Below are 19,337 nucleotides of genomic sequence, written 5' to 3'. Positions count from 1 at the left end.
TCTTACAGATTTGACAACAAGGTCCAACTTGAATGGACCATAACATATTATGGTAATGGTAATTCCACATGTTTAGATAGAAAAAAAAAAGTTTCGCAGAACAATAAGGAAAAAATTAGAATATTTCATATATCATATAATAAAACACATAAGAAATAGTGAGTGAGTGATGTCATCAGCTCCCTCATTTGCATACTGACGGGGATGTGCATATAAGTGTTTTGTGAAATTAAGCAAAACTTAAAAATGGCATTACTTTGTTATTTTACATCCCATTTTGATGAAATGTTCAGTGTTATGCTTGTCGGACTTTTCTCTCTTTATTCAAATCCACTTTTTGTTGGAGTGGACTTCATATTACGTTCCACACTGAGAACACACCGTAGCACACACTGTGGGACATTGTGTTCTTTGCAATAAGGTCACACTACTTTTGCACAATTATTGCGTTGTTCTTTTCATATTATTTGATATCATATTGTCATTACTTGTCAGAATCAACTTCCACCCAGGACGACACGACAACAACTACTACTACACTCTCCACCAATGCCGCTGACTTTGGTAAGACAGCATTCCTCTCTCATTCTCTCTCATGCAATTTCCTTCCCTTTACTAATAACAGAACAAAAAATACATGATTTTGTATAATCCTCAAATCCTTATACTCAACGGCAAGTGATAATATAATAACGATCATGTAGTTTATTTGGTAACTTATGAGTGAAAATTTTGCAAAAACTGTAGATCTGGAAATCAAGTAATAACTTTGCGTTGAAAATAAGGGAATGACCCCTGCTGGAAAGAACACACCTTCACACAGTCCGATCCCATTGTGAATATTTCATATAGTGGACTATGAAATGAAATGGTCAAATTTAAAGGTCAAGTCCACCTCAGGAAAATGTGGATTTGAATCAATATGAAAAATCAGACAAGCATAAAGCTAAAAAATTATCAAAATCGGATGTAAAGTAAGAAAGTTATGACATTTTATAGTCATTTCACAAAATTTCATTTCACATTTCCCGAAATTTCATTTCGCATTTCACAAAATAGTTATATGCAGTAGCGTACCGTTACCCGGAGGAGACAAAGCATTGGGGGGGGGGGGGGGGGCACTGCATTGTCCGTGAACAATGCTGTGCCCCCCCCAATGCTTTGTCTCCTCCGGGTCACGGTCCGCCACTGGTTATATGTATAATTTAGTCACATGCAAATGAGATAATTGATGATGTCCCTCACTCACTACTTCTTTTGCTTTGTATTGTTAGAATTATACAATATTTCAATTCTTACAGATTTGACAACAAGGTCCAACTTGAATGAACCATAACATATTATGGTAATGGTAATTCCACATGTTTAGGGAGAAAAAAAACTTCGTTTCGCAAGACAACAAGGAGAAAATTAGAATATTTCATATTTCATAATACAAAATAAATAGTGAGTGAGTGATATCATCACGTCCCTCATTTTCATACTGACTGGGATGTGCATATAAGTGTTTTGTGAAATTAAGCAAAACTTAAAAATGTCATTACTTTGTTATTTTACATCCCATTTTGATGAAATTTTCAGTGTTATGCTTGTTGGACTTTCCTCTTTTTATTCAAATCAACTTTTTGTTGGAGTGGACTTCATATTACGTTCCACACTGAGAACACACCGTGGCACACACTGTTGTACATTGTGCTCTTTGCAATAAGTCACACTACTCTTGCATCATTATTATTGTGTTGATCTTTTTATATTATTTGATATTATATCATTATTTGTCAGAATCAACTTCCACCCAAGACGACACGACAACAACAACTGATTCTACTACTACACTCTCTACCACTGCCGCCAACTCTGGTAAGACAGCATTCCTCTCTCATGCAATCTCATTCCCTTTACTAATAACAGAACAAAAATTACATGATTTTGTATAATCCTCAAATCCTTAAACTCAACGGCAAGTGATAATATAATTATGATTATGTAGTTTTTTTTGTAACATTTGCGTGAAAATTTTGCACAAACTGTAGATCTGGAAATCAAGTAATAACTTTGCGTGGAAAATAAGGGAATGACCCCTGCTGGAAAGAACACACCTTCACACAGTGCGATCCTATTGTGAATATTTCACATAGTGGACTATGAAATGAAATGGTCAAATTTAAAGGTCAAGTCCACCTCAGGAAAATGTGGATTTGAATCAATATGAAAAATCAGACAAGCATAAAGCTAAAATATTATCAAAATCGGATGTAAAGTAAGAAAGTTATGACATTGTAAAGTTCCGCTTATTTTTCACGAAATATTTATAGTCACATGCAAATGAGAGAATCGATGATGTCCCTCACTCACTACTTCTTTTGCTTTGTATTGTTAGAATTATACAATATTTCAATTCTTACAGATTTGACAACAAGGTCCAACTTGAATGAACCATAACATATTATGGTAATGGTAATTCCACATGTTTAGGGAGAAAAAAAACCGTTTCGCAGAACAATAAGGAAAAAATTAGAATATTTCATATTTCATAATACAAAATAAATAGTGAGTGAGTGATGATATCATCACTTCCCTCATTTTCATACTGACTGGGATGTGCATATAACTGTTTTATGAAATTAAGCAAAACTTAAAAATGTCATAACTTTTTTATTTTAAATCCGATTTTGATGAAATTTTCAGTGTTATGCTTGTTGGACTTTTTCTCTATTTATTCAAATCAACTTTTTTGTTGGGGTGGACTTCATATTACGTTCCACACTGAGAGCACACTGTGGCACACACTGTGGGACATTGTGTTCTTTGCAATAGGGTCACACTACTCTTGCACAATTATTGCGTTGTTCTTTTCATATTATTTGATATTATATCATTATTTTTCAGAATTAACTTCCACCCAACATGCCCAAGACGACACGACAACAACAACGGATTCTACTACTACACTCTCTACGACTGCCGCCAACTCTGGTAAGACAGCATTCCTCTCTCATTCTCTCTCATGCAATTCCTTCCCTTAACTTATAACGGAACAAAATTTACATGATTTGGTATAATCCTCAAATCCTTAAACTCAACGGCATGTGATATTATAATTACGATTATTTAGTTTATTTGGTAACTTATGCGTGAAAATTTTGCAAAAACTTTAGACCTGGAAATCAAGTAATAACTTTGCGTGGAAAATAAGGGAATGACCCCTGCTGGAAAGAACACATACAGTGTCACACTGTGCGATCCCATTGTGAATATTTCATATAGTGGACTATGAAATGAAATGGTCAAATTTAAAGGTCAAGTCCACTTCGGGAAAATGTTGATTTGAATCAATAGTGAAACATCAGACAAGCATAATGCTAAAAATTTCATCAAAATCGGATGTAAAGTAAGAAAGTTATGACATTGTAAAGTTCCGCTTATTTTTCACGAAATAGTTATAGTCACATGCAAATGAGAGAATCGATGATGACCCTCACTCACTACTTCTTTTTCTTTGTATTGTTAGAATTATACAATATTTCAATTCTTACAGATTTGACAACAAGGTCCAACTTGAATGAACCATAACATATTATGGTAATGGTAATTCCACATGTTTAGGAAGAAAAACAAAACTTTTCGCAGAACAATAAGGAGAAAATTAGAATATTTCATATTTCATATAATAAAACACAAAAGAAATAGTGAGTGAGTGATGTCATCAGTTCCCTCATTTGCATACTGATGGGGATTTGCATATAAGTGTATTGTGAAATCAAGCAAAACTTAAAAATGTCATTTCTTTGTTATTTTACATCCCATTTTGATGAAATTTTCAGTGTTATGCTTGTCGGACTTTTCTCTCTTTATTCAAATCAACTTTTTGTTGGAGTGGACTTCATATTACGTTCCACACTGAGAACACATCGTAGCACACACTGTGGGACATTGTGTTCTTTGCAATAAGGTCACACTACTGTTGCACAATTGTTGCGTTGTTCTTTTCATATTATTTGATATCATATTGTCATTACTTGTCAGAATCAATTTCCACCCAGGACGACACGACAACAACTACTACTACACTCTCTACCAATGCCGCTGACTCTGGTAAGACAGCATTCCTCTCTCATTCTATGTCGTGTGCACTTCTCCCCTTTTTCCTAATGAAATAATACACTGCAAAAACTCTAGTATTGATTTAACGACAGCCCGGAATCTATATAGGTCCACACCAGAGAAGTGTTAAACAACGCCAGTTTCGTTTTGGTCTAACACCAGATAGGTGTTTATACAACACCAATTAGTATTAACACAGCATCGGTTTGATTCCAAACTGGTGTTGTTTCAATACTTCTCTTGTGTGGACATATATAGATTGCGGGCTGGTGGTAAATCACCACCGGAGTTTTTGCAGTGTAAAAAAAAGGCAATTTGGTATCACTCAATGGCAAGTAATGATAATGATTGTTTAGGAAGGTTATGCTTTACAATGAAATGAAATAATTATTTCGTAAAAAAAGACTCTTGGTCTAGAAATCAAGTAATAGATATAGTTGCATACATATCCATATGTGAAAAATAATTAAATGGTCCTTGCTGGAAAAAACAGTGTCATTGTGATCACACTGCAGTGTTTTCACATTTTCGTCTATTTGAAAATATACACACTTTTAAAATGCTCAAATTCAACAGTGTGAATATATTTTGCACTGAGGACACCTCGACAATGGGACTGTTCACAGCGTGTTTACATTGGGGACCATTAGAAAATATACACACTGTAAAATGCGCAAATTCAACAGTGTGAAGATAATTTATGTTCACACTTTATCTCTCTTTCCTCCCTCCTCTCCTCTCTCTCTCTCTCTCTCTCTCTCCGTCTCTCTATCTCATTTTCGCTCCTCCTAATTTCTACTTTCCCTCAGTGGATGCCGGACCGTTTTTTTTATTTACCCAAACAAAAACACCGTTATCTCGTTCAGAATGCTTTTTCAGAGCACTACGATATAGATGTACATGCTTATGTTTTAATAGAGCAGTAAAAATGAATATGATAAAAGAATACAACACTCCTAATAATATTATGTAATGACCAAGGTAATATTTGTTGGAAACCGACTGGCATGGTATAAAGATAAGTTTAGTTTTAGAAACCACAACGTATAACAACATGATGTCTTGTGGTTATCTCGTGGATAAGGAAAAAACACCCACCGAATTGCCAATATTTGATAACTTTTGCGAGAAAATTTTGCAAAAAAATTTGATCTTAGAATCAAGTAATAACTTTGCGTGGAAAATAAGGGAATGACCCCTGCTGGAAAAAACACATAGAGTGTCGCACTGTGCGATCACAGTCTTGACAGTGTGAATATTTCACATGATGGACTATGAAATGAAAAGGTAAAATTTAACTGTGTGTATGTGATTTCACATTATGTTCCACACTGATAACACACCGTGGCACACACTGTGGGACATTGTGCTCTTTGCAATAAGTCACACTACTCTTGCATCATTATTATTGTGTTGATCTTTTCATATTATTCGATATTATATCATTATTTGTCAGAATCAACTTCCACCCAAGACGACACGACAACAGCAACTGATTCTACTACTACACTCTCTACCACTGCCGCCAACTCTGGTAAGACAGCATTCCTCTCTCATGAAATCTCCTTCCCTTTACTAATAACAGAACAAAAAATACATGATTTGGTATAATCCTCAAATCCTTAAACTCAACGGCAGGTGATAATATAATCATGATTATGTAGTTTTTTTTTGTAACTTTTACGTGAAAATTTTGCAAAAACTGTAGATCTGGAAATCAAGTAATAACTTTGCGTGGAAAATAAGGGAATGACCCCTGCTGGAAAGAACACATCTTCACACAGTGCGATAACAGTGTGAATATTTCATATAGTGGACTATGAAATGAAATGGTCAAATTTAAAGGTCAAGTCCACCTCAGGAAAATGTTGATTTGAATCAATAGTGAAAAATCATACAAGCATAAAGCTAAAAAAAAATATCAAAATCGGATGTAAAGTAAGAAAGTTATGACATTGTAAAGTTCCGTTTATTTTTCACGAATAGTTATAGTCACATGCAAATGAGAGAATCGATGATGTCCCTCACTCACTACTTCTTTTGCTTTGTATTGTTAGAATTATACAATATTTCAATTCTTACAGATTTGACAACAAGGTCCAACTTGAATGAACCATAACATATTATGGTAATGGTAATTCCACATGTTTAGATAGAAAAAAAAACGTTTCGCAGAACAATAAGGAGAAAATTAGAATATTTCATATTTCATATAATAAAACACAAAATAAATAGTGAGTGAGTGATGTCATCAGCTCCCTCATTTGCATACTGACGGGGATGTGCATATAAGTGTTTTGTGAAATTAAGCAAAACTTTAAAATGTCATTACTTTGTTATTTTACATCCCATTTTGATGAAATTTTCAGTGTTATTCTTGTTGGACTTTTTCTCTTTTTATTCAAATCCACTTTTTGTTGGAGTGGACTTCATATTACGTTCCACAATGACAACACACCGTAGCACACACTGTGGGACATGGGTGTTGATCACGGGGGGGGGGGGATGGGGGGATATATCCCCCCCAATATTTCAAGTGGGGGGATGGCCTGTATTATCATCCCCCAATAATTTAGGGTAGAAAATTTATAATAATGATGATGAAAAAATGTAATATATAATTATAGTGATGATTATAGTATGCCATCAGTCGGTTTGTTTCCCTCGCAATTTGTGTATATTGTTATTAAATAAAAACATTCTTTTCCAGGACTTTTAAACAGATGGGTGGAGGTTCAACATGAAAAAGAATGAAATGTTTACGTATATAATATTTTTTAACACATGACATAAAGGACCCCGACGAAAAACAACTTTTGTTGATAGGGTGTTCCATACCACCAGTGGTAATATGATCATATTTTTACAATTTTTAATAAGTGAAATCAATTCAATTGATGATTATTCTTTCTGAAACCATTCATTTAATGGTTTCAGAAAGAATAATCATTCATTTCTCTCTAAAGCGTATCTTCGGATATAAACATCGGATTTTTCCCCCATGTTATTCTTGTTATTGTTATGGACTTGAATAACTAAACTTGATTGGCTCTTTCTTATTTTGGCAAAAAGAAATCTCTTTTGAGTTTGAAAAGGGATGACAGTTTTGTATTCTATATGAGCACACTCATGCGGTACGTAAATTTCATTTTAACACATATATTAGCTGATATTACACACTCAGATGGTTCAAGAAAATGTTGGAGAAATATCATAACATGACAGTTGAGTTTTGATTGTTTTTATTTTTTTTGTGTTTTATGCACTTATAAAGCATTTAAAACATGTTAAAATCCAGGGTTAAAAACGTCTAAGGAATGACGGTAAGCCCGATGGCGCACGATAAGCCACACAGTTTGTAATTTGTGCTAGTTTTAATTTGTCCGAATCTGCATTTTATCATCATGCATTAAGAAGAAAAAAGATATCGCCAGTCGGGTTAGATTTAAGAGAGAAGTTGTATACATCATGTCCAATAAACAGATCACTTTGTACATGGTCCAGACAATTTTTGTCATTTTTTCTTTCGTATGAGTTTATAATAGGCTTACTTGTAACACAAATTGAATTTTCAAAAAAAAATTATAAGTACAGTACACTGCAATAATGAAAATTTTTCCAAGAACACAGTGGCGTAACTACGGGGGGGGGGGGGGGGCATGGGGGCAAGTGCCCCCCATCGGCTGGCAAAAAAAAACGGGGAAGAGGAGAAAGGAAGAGAAACGTAGTGGGAATGAAGAAATTATTGTTCATTATAATGTTATATTATAATAATGTTATGTTATAATACATAAGAAACATTTTTTCATAACTTTATTTTGCTCAGGCCTAGATTTCTTCATTGTTCCCGGTACTCGCATTGTCTGTTTAATGTTTTTAAGTCAATATACACCAAATATATTTCCTCGCACTTCGACTTATTATTGTTTTATGTAGTGACATATGGTTCTTTTTCATGACTACTTAAAGTGATTGCCCCATTTTAAGGTGTTAATATAAAAAATTTCCTGTCCGTGCTTACGTTCGCACTAGTAGATTGGTGAGATATGACTGCTCTTCATGAATTCCTAAAAATCAGTCCTTAAAATGTCCCTTTTTCTGATCTGAATATCAAAATTTTTCGATCGCATCATTTGTTCAGTGAAATACGTATCGTATGGTCTTAGTGAATTCTTACAAACAGGCCTTAGAATGCCTCTCTTCAGTTCTGAATATCCTAAATTTTCAGCTCGCGCTTCGCGCTCGCAATATTTGATGAGTGAGATGCGTATTATCATGATTACAATGACTACAAAAAGTGCTTCATGTGTTTAGATGTAGCAAAATCAGCAAGCGTTTTGCACTCGCATTAGATGACTATGGTGAGATATGTATACTCTTAATGGATTCCTAAAATATAGTCCTTAACATGTCCTTGTTTGGGGTAAATATTTAAAATAATTTCAGCTCGCGCTTCGCGCTCGCATTGTTTGTTTAGCGAGACAGGTATGTATCATGATTACAAAAATTTGCTTATAATGTCCTTTTTTTTTCAGCTCGCACTTTGCGCTCGCATTATTTGAGCAGTGAGATACATATCGGTTTAATGGCACTGTCCTTAAAATGTCCCTATTAGGTCAGTATACCTGGCAACTGAACGCGCTTCGCGCGCTCACTAATATAAGTGACTCAAAAATTTTGCTGGTACCCCCCCTATGCCGTGACTCACGGTACGCCACTGCAAGAACACCATGCATATCAACCACTCCCAAATGTCCTAACTTGTGATTTTAGTGGGGGTAATGTTGAAAGATCCACAAGAACATTTGTGTCAATTTGTGTCAATCATCCCCCCCAACCAAAAATACCGATCGACACCCATGCTGTGGGACATTGTGTTCTTTGCAATAAGGTCACACTACTCTTGCACAATTATTGCGTTGTTCTTCTCATACTATTTGATATTATATCATTATTTGTCAGAATCAACTTCCACCCAGGAAGACATGACAACAACAACTACTACACTCTCTACCACTGCTGCTGACTCTGGTAAGACAACATTCCTCTCCCATTCTCTGTCGTGAGAACTCCTCCAATTTACCCTAATGAAATAATACGCTGCAAAAACTTTGGTGTTGATTTAATACCAGCCCAGAATCTATATATTTCCACACCAGAGAAGTGTTAAACAACCCCAGTTTCGTTTTGGTCTAACACCAGATAGGTGTTTATACAACACCAATTAGTGTTAACACAGCATCGGTTTGATTCCAAACTAGTGTTGTTGCAATGCTTCTCTAGTGTGGACATATATAGATTCCGGGCTGGTGTTAAATCAACACCGGAGTTTTTGCAGTGTAAAAATAAGGCAATTCGGTATCACTCAAGGGCAAGTATATGATAATGATTGTTTAGGTAGGTTATGCTTGACAATGAAATGAAAATATTATAATAAAAAAACTCTAGGTCTAGAAATCAAGTAGTGGATATAGATGCATACATAACCATATGTGAAAAATAATTGAATGGCCCTTGCTGGAAAGAACACATTGTCATTATGACAATGTTTTCACATTTTCGTCTATTTGAAAATATGCACACTTTTAAAACGCTCAAATTCAACAGTGAGAAGATATTTTACACTGAGGACACCTCGACAGTGGGACTGTTCACAGCGTGTTCACATTGGGGACCATTAGAAAATATACACTGCAAAAACGCCGGTGTTCATTTAACACCAGTCCGGAATCTATATATGTCCACACCAGAGAAGTATTGAAACAACACCAGTTTTTAATCAAACTGATGCTGTTTAAAAACCAATTGGTGTTGTATAAACACCTATCTGGTGTTAGACCAAAACCAAACTGGTGTTGTTTAACGCTTCTCTGGTGTGGACATATATAGATTCCTGGCTGGAGTTTTTTCAGTGTACACACTGTAAAATGCGCAAATTCAACAGTTTGAAGATATGTTCACACACTTACGACTGTTCGCGATCCGATTTTGGAACAAATCGCATTTTGCTCATTTTTTGAAGATATGAAGGGAACATATAATTTTATTTGAGGTTAAAATTAATTGAAATAATAATATTATAACCATTTTGAAAGATTGCAAGCCCTTATTGTGGAGTAAAGTCCAAATTAGTTTCAAATCGTAGCCAATCGTAAGACTACTATGACGTAATTACAACTAGATATTAAATTCGCTTTTATTCTAAGAAGGATGATAGCATAGTCACAAATTTGATCATAGGTATTTGTACGATGATTTAGAACATTACACAGTAAGATATTCCAAGTCTCAATATTAGCATCAAATTCGACTACATTTTATCCTGAAATCGGGTCGCAGACCAGTCGTAAGGTGTGCGGTCGCCTTAATGCCTTGCGTCAATACCAGAGAAGCTATAAATGAGGTAGGTTCTTTGAAAGAACAACTTAATAATTAGTATCGATAATGCAATGTGGAAATATAGATTCTAGAAAATATCATAAATACAAATGTCATTATCCTCTATTGAATAAATTCAGCGTGCAAAAAACGATGTAGATCAAACCTCGGGTAATGTCGTCAACTGAAAACCCAATATTTTACTTACTTTATGCAAATGATATGAGTTTAACGTATTTTGGATTGATTCGTTTCTGCATTAAAATCAATTTCAGACGAAAAGATCACCACGGAAGGATCCACCAATCCACAATATCCTCCTGCTCGTAAGTATAACTTATAACGTCATGAATGTAAAGGGAATTAAGATTATGTTTGGCACACGGCTCGCGGTCTAATGCCCGGGCTTATGCCAATTTGTCCAATAACCAAATCGACTACTATAATTGGTGTACCAGCAGTTCGTCCACTATCCACAGGGTCTAATTGCCAATTCGCTCACTCACAATTTCTTCGAATACCGGCTAGTCCAATAGCTATTTAGTCCATATAGCATTTGTTCTCATTGGACTAATATAAGTGTTAATTTGGCGAAATTAATTGAAGAAAATGGGTACTAGACCAACTGGTTGTGAAACGAAATGGTCATAGAGGAACTGATCACAGGACAAAATGCTGTTAGTGTTAAACAAACGTTGATGGACGGAATGGCATTGGACTAAAATGAAGATATACCATGTGAAAAGTGGACGAGTTGCCAATAGCATGAATAAAGGAATTGACAATTTACCTACAAGTTACCCTTCTACTCCCACCCTCTCCTCCTCTCAGCTCATCTTCTCTCCTCCCCTCTCTTTCTCTCTCTCCGTCTCTCTACCCCATTTTCGCTCCTCTTTATTTCCCCTTTCCCTCAAGGGATGCTGAACCGTTTTACCCAACAAAACATTATTATCTCTTTCAGTATGCTTTTCAGAGCAGTGCGAAAAAGATTTAAATGCTCACTGTTTTAATAGAGGAGTACAAATATAATAAAATAATATAACGCTCCTGTTAATATTTAATGACCGAGGTACCATTGTTGCAAACCGACTGGAATGGTAAGATAAGTATGATTTTAGAAACAACAATGTATAACAATAGGATGTCTTGTGGTTATCTCGTGGATAAGGAAAAACCACCCACCGAATTGCCAAACTACGACTCGCCGTGGAACTTAATCACGACAGTTGACCCCTCACACAAAAGCTTCTAGTATTTTGTGCGCGCATTGACTGATAGAAAAGCGCAACGATAACGGCGACTCGTAACTTCAAAGTAAGAATCGTGTGTACCCACAGGTTAATTTAACTTCGAAATTTAAGATCTTCAAAAGTATAATGTGAACAAGATTTAGGTCTTAAAATCTTTTTGAAATACCCCAAATAATTTGTTTTGCCTACTACCATGACTTGTAAGTCTACACATGAAATGATGCGAGCAATGATGCGAGTCCATGAAATGCGCGAACAGTTTTAAGTTTTAATAATGACCGGTAATGGTTTTGATATCAAGATGATTTATAAAATAACATGGATCTACAACCACTATATTATAAGCCAAATTGTATATTTTACTTTGCTTTGGTTTTGATACCTCTGAAACCCTAAAAAAAAAACCTTCGGCCATTCTTTGGGTGTAAAACATTCCCAACTGAGGTCCCTTGTGTGTGTTTATTTATTTTGTTTACCGGTTATGGTTTTAATATCAAGATGATTTTTGATAAAACCAGGATCGGTAACCACTATCTCATAAACCAAATAATCTATGTCATTTTTCTTTAGTATGATACCCCTGTAACACTGGAAAAAAAAACCTTGGCTATTCCTCGTGTGTATCAATATCTCAAAAGGTCCCTTGTGTGTGTGTGTGTATTTTTTAAATAATTTATTTATTGTAAATCTCTATCCAGAGTAGCCTGTTCAGTTATACATACAAAAATGTGCCAAATTACACGATATGTACATTCAAAATGCTCATAAATAATCACTGGTCTTCCACTGGGCTTTGCATTACTATCTCCATACATAATCCTTAATCTTATCATATTCGCTGGTGTGTTTTGTATACATATGCATCGTCATTTATCTTGAAATAAAGCACAAAAAGAAATTGGAAAAAAAAAATATGTGGATAAAAAGTTCAATTAACATGATTTGTATCTATATTGTCTAACAAAAGAAGAAACAATCGAATCAGCAAAGCCGTTTTTTCATCGATGTTTTGTTGATAAGAGAATTATTAATGTGCTTATTAATTTTCATGATTGCGATTTATTTATCTTTTCGACTGTGGCATTTAGCTCCAGGATGGAAGTGCACATCTTCGAAATGTTATAGAATGTATGGTGAACAGCTACGAAATTGGGCAGATGCTAAGGACTTCTGTTCTGAATTAGACCAAGTTAACACTTCGTATGGATACAGATCGCCATCTCTACTCTTTTTTAACACTGAAAAGGAGGCTCGTGAAATTACGGCCCTTCTCCTCGGCTCGGCTAATAGGATGCGGGTATGGATCAACTGTAACGACCAGTTAACAGAGGGAGAATTCGTCTGTGATGTCGATGGTAATGGAACTCCACCAAGCTCATTTTGTAAGTACACATTAATCGACCTCTTGATAATAATAGAACATGTATGTTCAAAACTATATCAAAGACAGGCTAAACCTTAACCCTTAAAATACAATTCAGTTTTACCGTCGTAGCCGTGTTTAATCCATTGTAATCATAGTCGTATAACCACTTTGAGTAAACTATGGATTCACAATGGATCGACGATCGGCCATATGTAGATTTGAAATCATATGCCGACGCCGTTAAAGGACAAGTCCACCCCAACAAAATATTTAGATGAATAAAAAGAAAAATCCAACGTGCATAACACTGAAAATTCATCAAAATTGTACTAGGAATAAAAAAGTTGTGACATTTCAAAATATTGCGTAATTTCACAAAACAATTATGCACATCCTGATCGGTATTCAAATGTGGAGACTGATGACATCATCCACTCACTATTTCTGTTGTATCATATTTTATGAAATATGAAGTATTCTACTTTTCTCCCCATTGTCAAGTGAAACAACGATCAATTCCTCCCTGAATATGTGGAATTAGCATTGTCTGATACTATATGGTTCAGACAAGTTGGTCATATTGTCAAATCTGTAATAATCTGGTTGGACACATAATTACCCTCTTGGCGGTAAAAATTTTACCCAATATGTTGTTTTACAGTGTACATCGTGTAGTTACTGAATAGCTTTGGATATATTTTTTTTGCAGTGAATGTTATACAGTTTTAAGAGTTTATAGGGATTTGATATCGACTTTTGGAAAATTATATCTTATTTTTTAAATTTCTTTATGAGTTACAAATTAATGAGTTTAACAATAAATTTCAGTACAAAATAAAGCAGAAAGTGCATACAATCATGATCAATATTTTGAATATACTAAGGGAGTGAGGGGGGGGGGGGCAAAGCAGAAAAGAACCGCTGGTCAAAACACTGGCATTATTGCTATGTCGAAAAATATCGAAAATGTTCTCGATTTACTAAACAAAATTATTTATTTTGTTTTATTTCATTTTATTTTATTTCTGCATTCACATCATTTGATTCCAAGAGGGATCAACGCTTTCCAAGCGTTGCTTTTTAGTGAACCCCCTCATTTCCATTTATGCTCAATATTATACTAGTGTTTGTTTTACGAAGTAAGAATGATCGTCTGTAAATCGTAATTGATTTGTATTATTTTATATTACTTTGTATTATGTTTTGAATGGAAATGGAACAAAGAATTTAATTGAATTGAAATATGATTATACAACATGACATACAAAACGGTATAACGAAACAGAAATACAATTGTAGTTTTATAAGCAGTGAAAATGAATATCAACAATATGCATTATTCATTGAACAAAATGATGATTTAGAGGAATGAAGGAGAACACCATTGTGAGCGATTGGGCTTGATAATTATTTTAGTCCCATTCTGTTTTCTAAATCTGATCTTAAACTGAAGTTATAAATATATGTTTCTTTCACCAGGGTGGAACCAAGGACAGCCCAACAATTACGGAGGACAGGACTGTGTAGCATTCAACCGCCAGTGGTCTGAACTTCTCAAATGGCGCGACGCATCATGCTCATGGGCAAGATACACAATTTGTCAGTTTATAGTCGGACAGCCAGAACAGTAAGGACAACCTTGGCACAGACAATATCATGAAGCTTAGCAATAAATGATGGCGGGTCTGATATCTATGATTTATTACATTGATTATTATTGTGCATGATGAATTTAAAAACAAATGAAAATGAAAACAAAGACAACAACGGCCAACGGCAGCGATCATTCGCTAAGCTCTACATGATGATAATGATGTGACCCAGTCCAGTCCATGGGGTCGTTTCCTGGAGGTTCTCAACATTTTGGACATGGATGTAAAAAAAAAATTGTGGGCACTTATTGTAGTTCAGAGTCAATAACCCATGCTCTAATCAGCCAAGCAATCGTATAGATTTTATTAGTATGAATTTATCAAATTTTCACAAGTAAATATTCAATTTGTGTATGCGTATGCGTGCGCCTGTAAATATGGCACCCGGTCAGAATTCTCTCTTATAAGTGGGAAATGTATATAATGTAAAAAACATTAACATATCAGTGATTAAAGCTATCTGTGAAAACTGAAAGAGTGGAAATAACACGCATGGAAGTGGTAATGTGGTTCATGCCAGAACTTCAATTTCTGTCTATCTCATAAATAATCGCTAACTTCAAATTTGGCCACGAAGTTTTATGTTAATATTAGCTTAGTTCTTGAACTTTGGGTAAAAACCCTATGTTTAAAAAAACATTGTTAGTTTTGCATGGATTAAGGTTCAATACGCCATGTATAGAATAATGGGTTTTATTTTACACTATAAAAGGGGGTTTGCTCAATATTGTGTTACAAGGGTATTAGTTGGATAAAATTACACGAGATGGCATGCAATTTTTTTTTGAAAATTACTAATGAAACGTACATTTTGTTACCAAACAAGCATGTTTCCTTGAATATTAGGTAACATTTTACTAATTGTTCAGAGAGAAGCTCGTTTAATTGAGAAATATTTGAGATGTATTCTACTCATCGAATATGTCTAATACCCCCCCCCCCCCCACACGGTCTCTCACATTAAATGCCGATTCAACAGGAATTTCCGGTTACAATCTTTATTAGTGGTTGTGCAGTCCTCCATTTAAGGGGCTTTCACAATAACGCTCGTGCGATCGTTTGCAATTATTTGGTCACAATATACATGATATAATTATGTTGCACAAAATTGTAACGGTCGTAAGCAGTCTCACAATAAATTGTGAAAGGGGCCTTTAACAGACTATTCACAACACCTCCAGCCGCTCCTAATATCCTGTTTATATCACCATTCTATAAATTTATGTTTCCTATCATGCTTGTGGATTGTTATGAATGGGTAGATATTTTATAAAGTGTTTAGTGAAGCAAGAGTGAAACAGTTTGTCGGATGTTAGCTCTACATGTAGTGTATTTAGCAGTGAGAGAAAACGATACAAAAAATGTCTCAGCAAATTGAAATCTCTGTGATTTATAGTACACAAAAAATAGAAAGAAATTAGCCTGTATGCAGCCAGTGAAGCAATAAAGTGTGTTCCCTGTGGATACATTTCCGTCAAGCTATTTTTTGCTTATATCTTTCTCTTTTTATTATCCAATTCAACTGACAACCTCTAAATTTTCATGACTTTGAACTATACATTGGCTGCGGGCAGATACCCCGGCCATCCCCCTGAGACCTCGGCCGTTGATCGTGGTCTCGCAACAGAAATTAGGTTATGTATTTCAGTGTTTTAGAATGACCTTTTAGGTTATCATTACTATGATAAAAAAGAAATTAGGATGAGCGAAATAAGGAACAATTCACCCGATTGCTTATGGTATTTGTGTCGAACCTAGGGCGCAGCACCATGATAAGAAGACATGAACTATTTTAAAGAAGCATTCAAATGTATAGAGCATGCACCCGCTCTACTTTGACAGTTCTGTTGCTTGTTCCAGAAAATCTGCGTTTAATGAAACACAAATCAAAACTTTTTGAAAAATAGTAAAAAGAATTCGTGTATATACGTTAATGTGAAAATGTGTTCTTGTGAATAGTCGATGGTGTTTGTTTGCAACTCATTGTAAAAAAATGCTCCAAATTATTTCTATATAATCTTAATGCCGATTCATGCGTGGATTAATGTCTTTTGGGTGTATTTGTGAATATGTAGGGCATATATATTAAAAATTATAGGGGGAAGTTTACCTCTACGAAATGAGAAAAAAATATATAGGTGAGGGATTTATGAAAATCCATTAAAGAGTAAAAAGTTATGACTTTTTTTAAGTTCTTGTTTTTATGCCTGCAGTTTGTAATACATGGACCTTGGAAGCGGGGTTGCTGGGGGTGCTAGCAACCAAACATTTCTTTGGGGGAGGCTGCGTGCATTATTCCCCAGAGGCTACACTCCCATGTATTCTGGGAGATGTGTAAAAGATGGGGAAAAATGAAATAAAAATGATGTTCATTTTGTGGTGAAACCTTTTTGTTTTTATTTGTTTGCAAATTTGTCGGGACCAATTTGACCTCCATTTTGTAATGGATTTTTTTTTGCTCTAAAGATTTACATCAGCATCCCCAGAAAAGAGACTCTCCCAGTTCCCCGTAGTAATACATCATTTAATTCTATGAATGTCACTTTCAAATGGATTGTGAGGAAAAGATTTTAACCGTATAAAAGGCAGTATGAAATTGTGTGTATAATGATATATTCACCCTAGAAATAAAATCACTCCCAATTTTTTAAAGAAAGTTGAGATTTTCTTTTTATATTACACGAAATATTGAGCAGCTACTAGTCTGTGACGTCACCAAATAAAATGTTTAGAATGTCACAATTACTTTGTTTTACGGATTTCCATCAAGCCTCCATCGACGTATTTTTCAAATTTTCTGCGTTCATTAGACCAAGGTTATCATCAGGGCGAACTTCCTTTTGATTTAAACCTTGCTATCGGAATGCGAAATTTTAACCTACGTTTAAATATCACCGTTTATTACCACATTTAGACTAGAGTTGAAGGGAATTCAACCAAAATTAGAGGAAAAGGGAAAATCAGAGAAGTTGATAGGTGAAAGTTTGAATAATATCGGACAAACAATAAGAAAGTTATTAGTTTTAAAAATTTATGAATATTGTTAATCACTACACCTATGGAGATTTCAAATTGGCCACAAATGTGGTATATTTCTACCATATGTGATTGGTTGTATTCAATAAATATCTAAAGTATTCTATGACTTACGTCTTGTCATTTCGTGGTATACATTTGTAGTACTGTGATAGATACATAAAATGTATTATATTGACAATAAATACATCTCTGTGGATATACGATTGCTAAAAATTCTAAAAAGTCGAGAGTGAAATTTTTTTATTAATCTGTATTATTGAAAAATCTAATATTTTATAATAATATTAAGAAAGTACTAATATTAAAAAAACATTATCCAATATTTGGCCCAGGTTGCTTTACTTTAGTTTTTCATTAATTTGTTCCCTTTTCCTGTTTTTTTTTCGTTGTGAAACTTTTGATGGGTACAAGCCTATTTACTGATCCATTGGGAGTCGAAACGGGAGAAGTAAAGGGAAAGAAAAGAATGGGGAAGAGAGAGAGAAAGAGAAGGAAAAGGAAAAATAGAGAAAGGGAGTGGTGGAAGAAAAGGAAGGAGAGAAAGAGAAAGAAAAGGAAACAAAAAAAGAAAGGAAGAGGGGAAATGAAAATGATGAGGGGAAAAACAAAAGAAAAAGAAATAAAATGGAGAGGGGGGGGGGGAAAGGAAGGGGAAAAAGAGCCAGTCGAAGGAAAGAACGGGAAATGGAGAGGTACGAAGAGGAAGGGGATAGGGAGAGCAAGAGAGAAAGGAAAAGTAAAAAAGGGGGACGGAAAGAAAAATGTAAGAGTGTGGAGAGAGGGGGGAGGGAGAGAGAGGGGGAGAGAGAGGGGGAGAGAGAGAGAGATGATAAAAAGGAGCGGGAAAGATGAATAGAGAGAGGCAAAAGAAGGGTGAGAAAGAGAAGTTCTAAATAAAGTACTAAAGACAGAGGGGGTTTATGATAAGAGTTTTCGTTGGACATGTTGGAGGAGGTATGACAAACTTATCTGGGGTAAAACTTTGTGCTGATTTAAGAAAAAAAATGTGTTGACCGTCCTCGCTACATGTTGGCAAATGTTGGCGGAAAGTCCAATAATCCGAAAACATCTAGTTTGACTACTCTTTGGAAAAAGGGTAATTCAACAGATTGTTTTTGTAACCACAGACCCATATCGGTCTGACTCCGAACCATAGAGTTAGAATACCATTGAATATAACTCAAATTTAACAAGATGGAAAGGAAAACATCAACAAACTGAAGAGATCTCGCTTTGATCGGTTAGCTAGGGTAGTGTGACTGGGGCTTCAAGGTGAAGAGGAGATTGGATCATGGACCTATTGCAAATTGAATTTTTCTTAATGGCCCCTAGACCCCAATAAAAATAATTATAAAAGTCTTCTTCTTCTTCTTCTCCTTCTTCATCCTCTTCCTCCTTCTTCTTATTCCTCGTCTACCTCTCCTTCTTCCCCATCCTTTTCTTCTTGTTGTTTCTTCTTCTTCTCCTCCTTCTTAATCTTCCTATTCTTCTTCCTTCTTCTCCTTCATCTTCTTCTTATTATCATTCTTCTTCTTCTTCTTCGCCAGC

General features: G+C 35.0%; 1 protein-coding gene and 1 long non-coding RNA gene across 2 annotated transcripts; both read left to right on the top strand.

The window, feature by feature from the left end:
- The first annotated feature begins 488 nt into the window (after positions 1–488).
- On the top strand, positions 489–2,970 carry LOC129271394 (uncharacterized). The gene is made up of 3 exons (XR_010295080.1): positions 489–564; positions 1,783–1,860; positions 2,890–2,970. It is a non-coding gene; the product is annotated as an uncharacterized LOC129271394 (long non-coding RNA).
- A 2,592-nt stretch (positions 2,971–5,562) lies between these two features.
- On the top strand, positions 5,563–17,892 carry LOC129271299 (alpha-N-acetylgalactosamine-specific lectin-like). The gene is made up of 5 exons (XM_064106445.1): positions 5,563–5,638; positions 9,067–9,135; positions 10,758–10,808; positions 12,821–13,114; positions 14,578–17,892. Exons 2-5 carry the CDS (start codon positions 9,090–9,092, stop codon positions 14,727–14,729), a joined length of 543 nt encoding a protein of 180 aa, XP_063962515.1. The 5' UTR covers positions 5,563–5,638; positions 9,067–9,089; the 3' UTR covers positions 14,730–17,892.
- Positions 17,893–19,337: the final 1,445 nt, after the last annotated feature.

Source organism: Lytechinus pictus, chromosome 11 (genome assembly GCF_037042905.1).
Source record: "Lytechinus pictus isolate F3 Inbred chromosome 11, Lp3.0, whole genome shotgun sequence".
NCBI classification, from domain to species: Eukaryota; Metazoa; Echinodermata; class Echinoidea; order Temnopleuroida; family Toxopneustidae; genus Lytechinus; species Lytechinus pictus.
Note: the sequence above shows the minus strand (reverse complement) of the source record. Positions and strands in the feature narration are given on the sequence as shown.

What these genes read in the sequence shown, in the direction of transcription:
- LOC129271299 (XM_064106445.1), top strand. Translation starts at nt 9,090, where the DNA reads ATGACAACAACAACTACTACACTCTCTACCACTGCTGCTGACTCTG. An exon ending in TCCACAATATCCTCCTGCTC is followed by an intron (nt 10,809 to 12,820) that starts GTAAGTATAACT and finishes TGTGGCATTTAG; the next exon opens with CTCCAGGATGGAAGTGCACA. An exon ending in AACTCCACCAAGCTCATTTT is followed by an intron (nt 13,115 to 14,577) that starts GTAAGTACACAT and finishes TTCTTTCACCAG; the next exon opens with GGTGGAACCAAGGACAGCCC.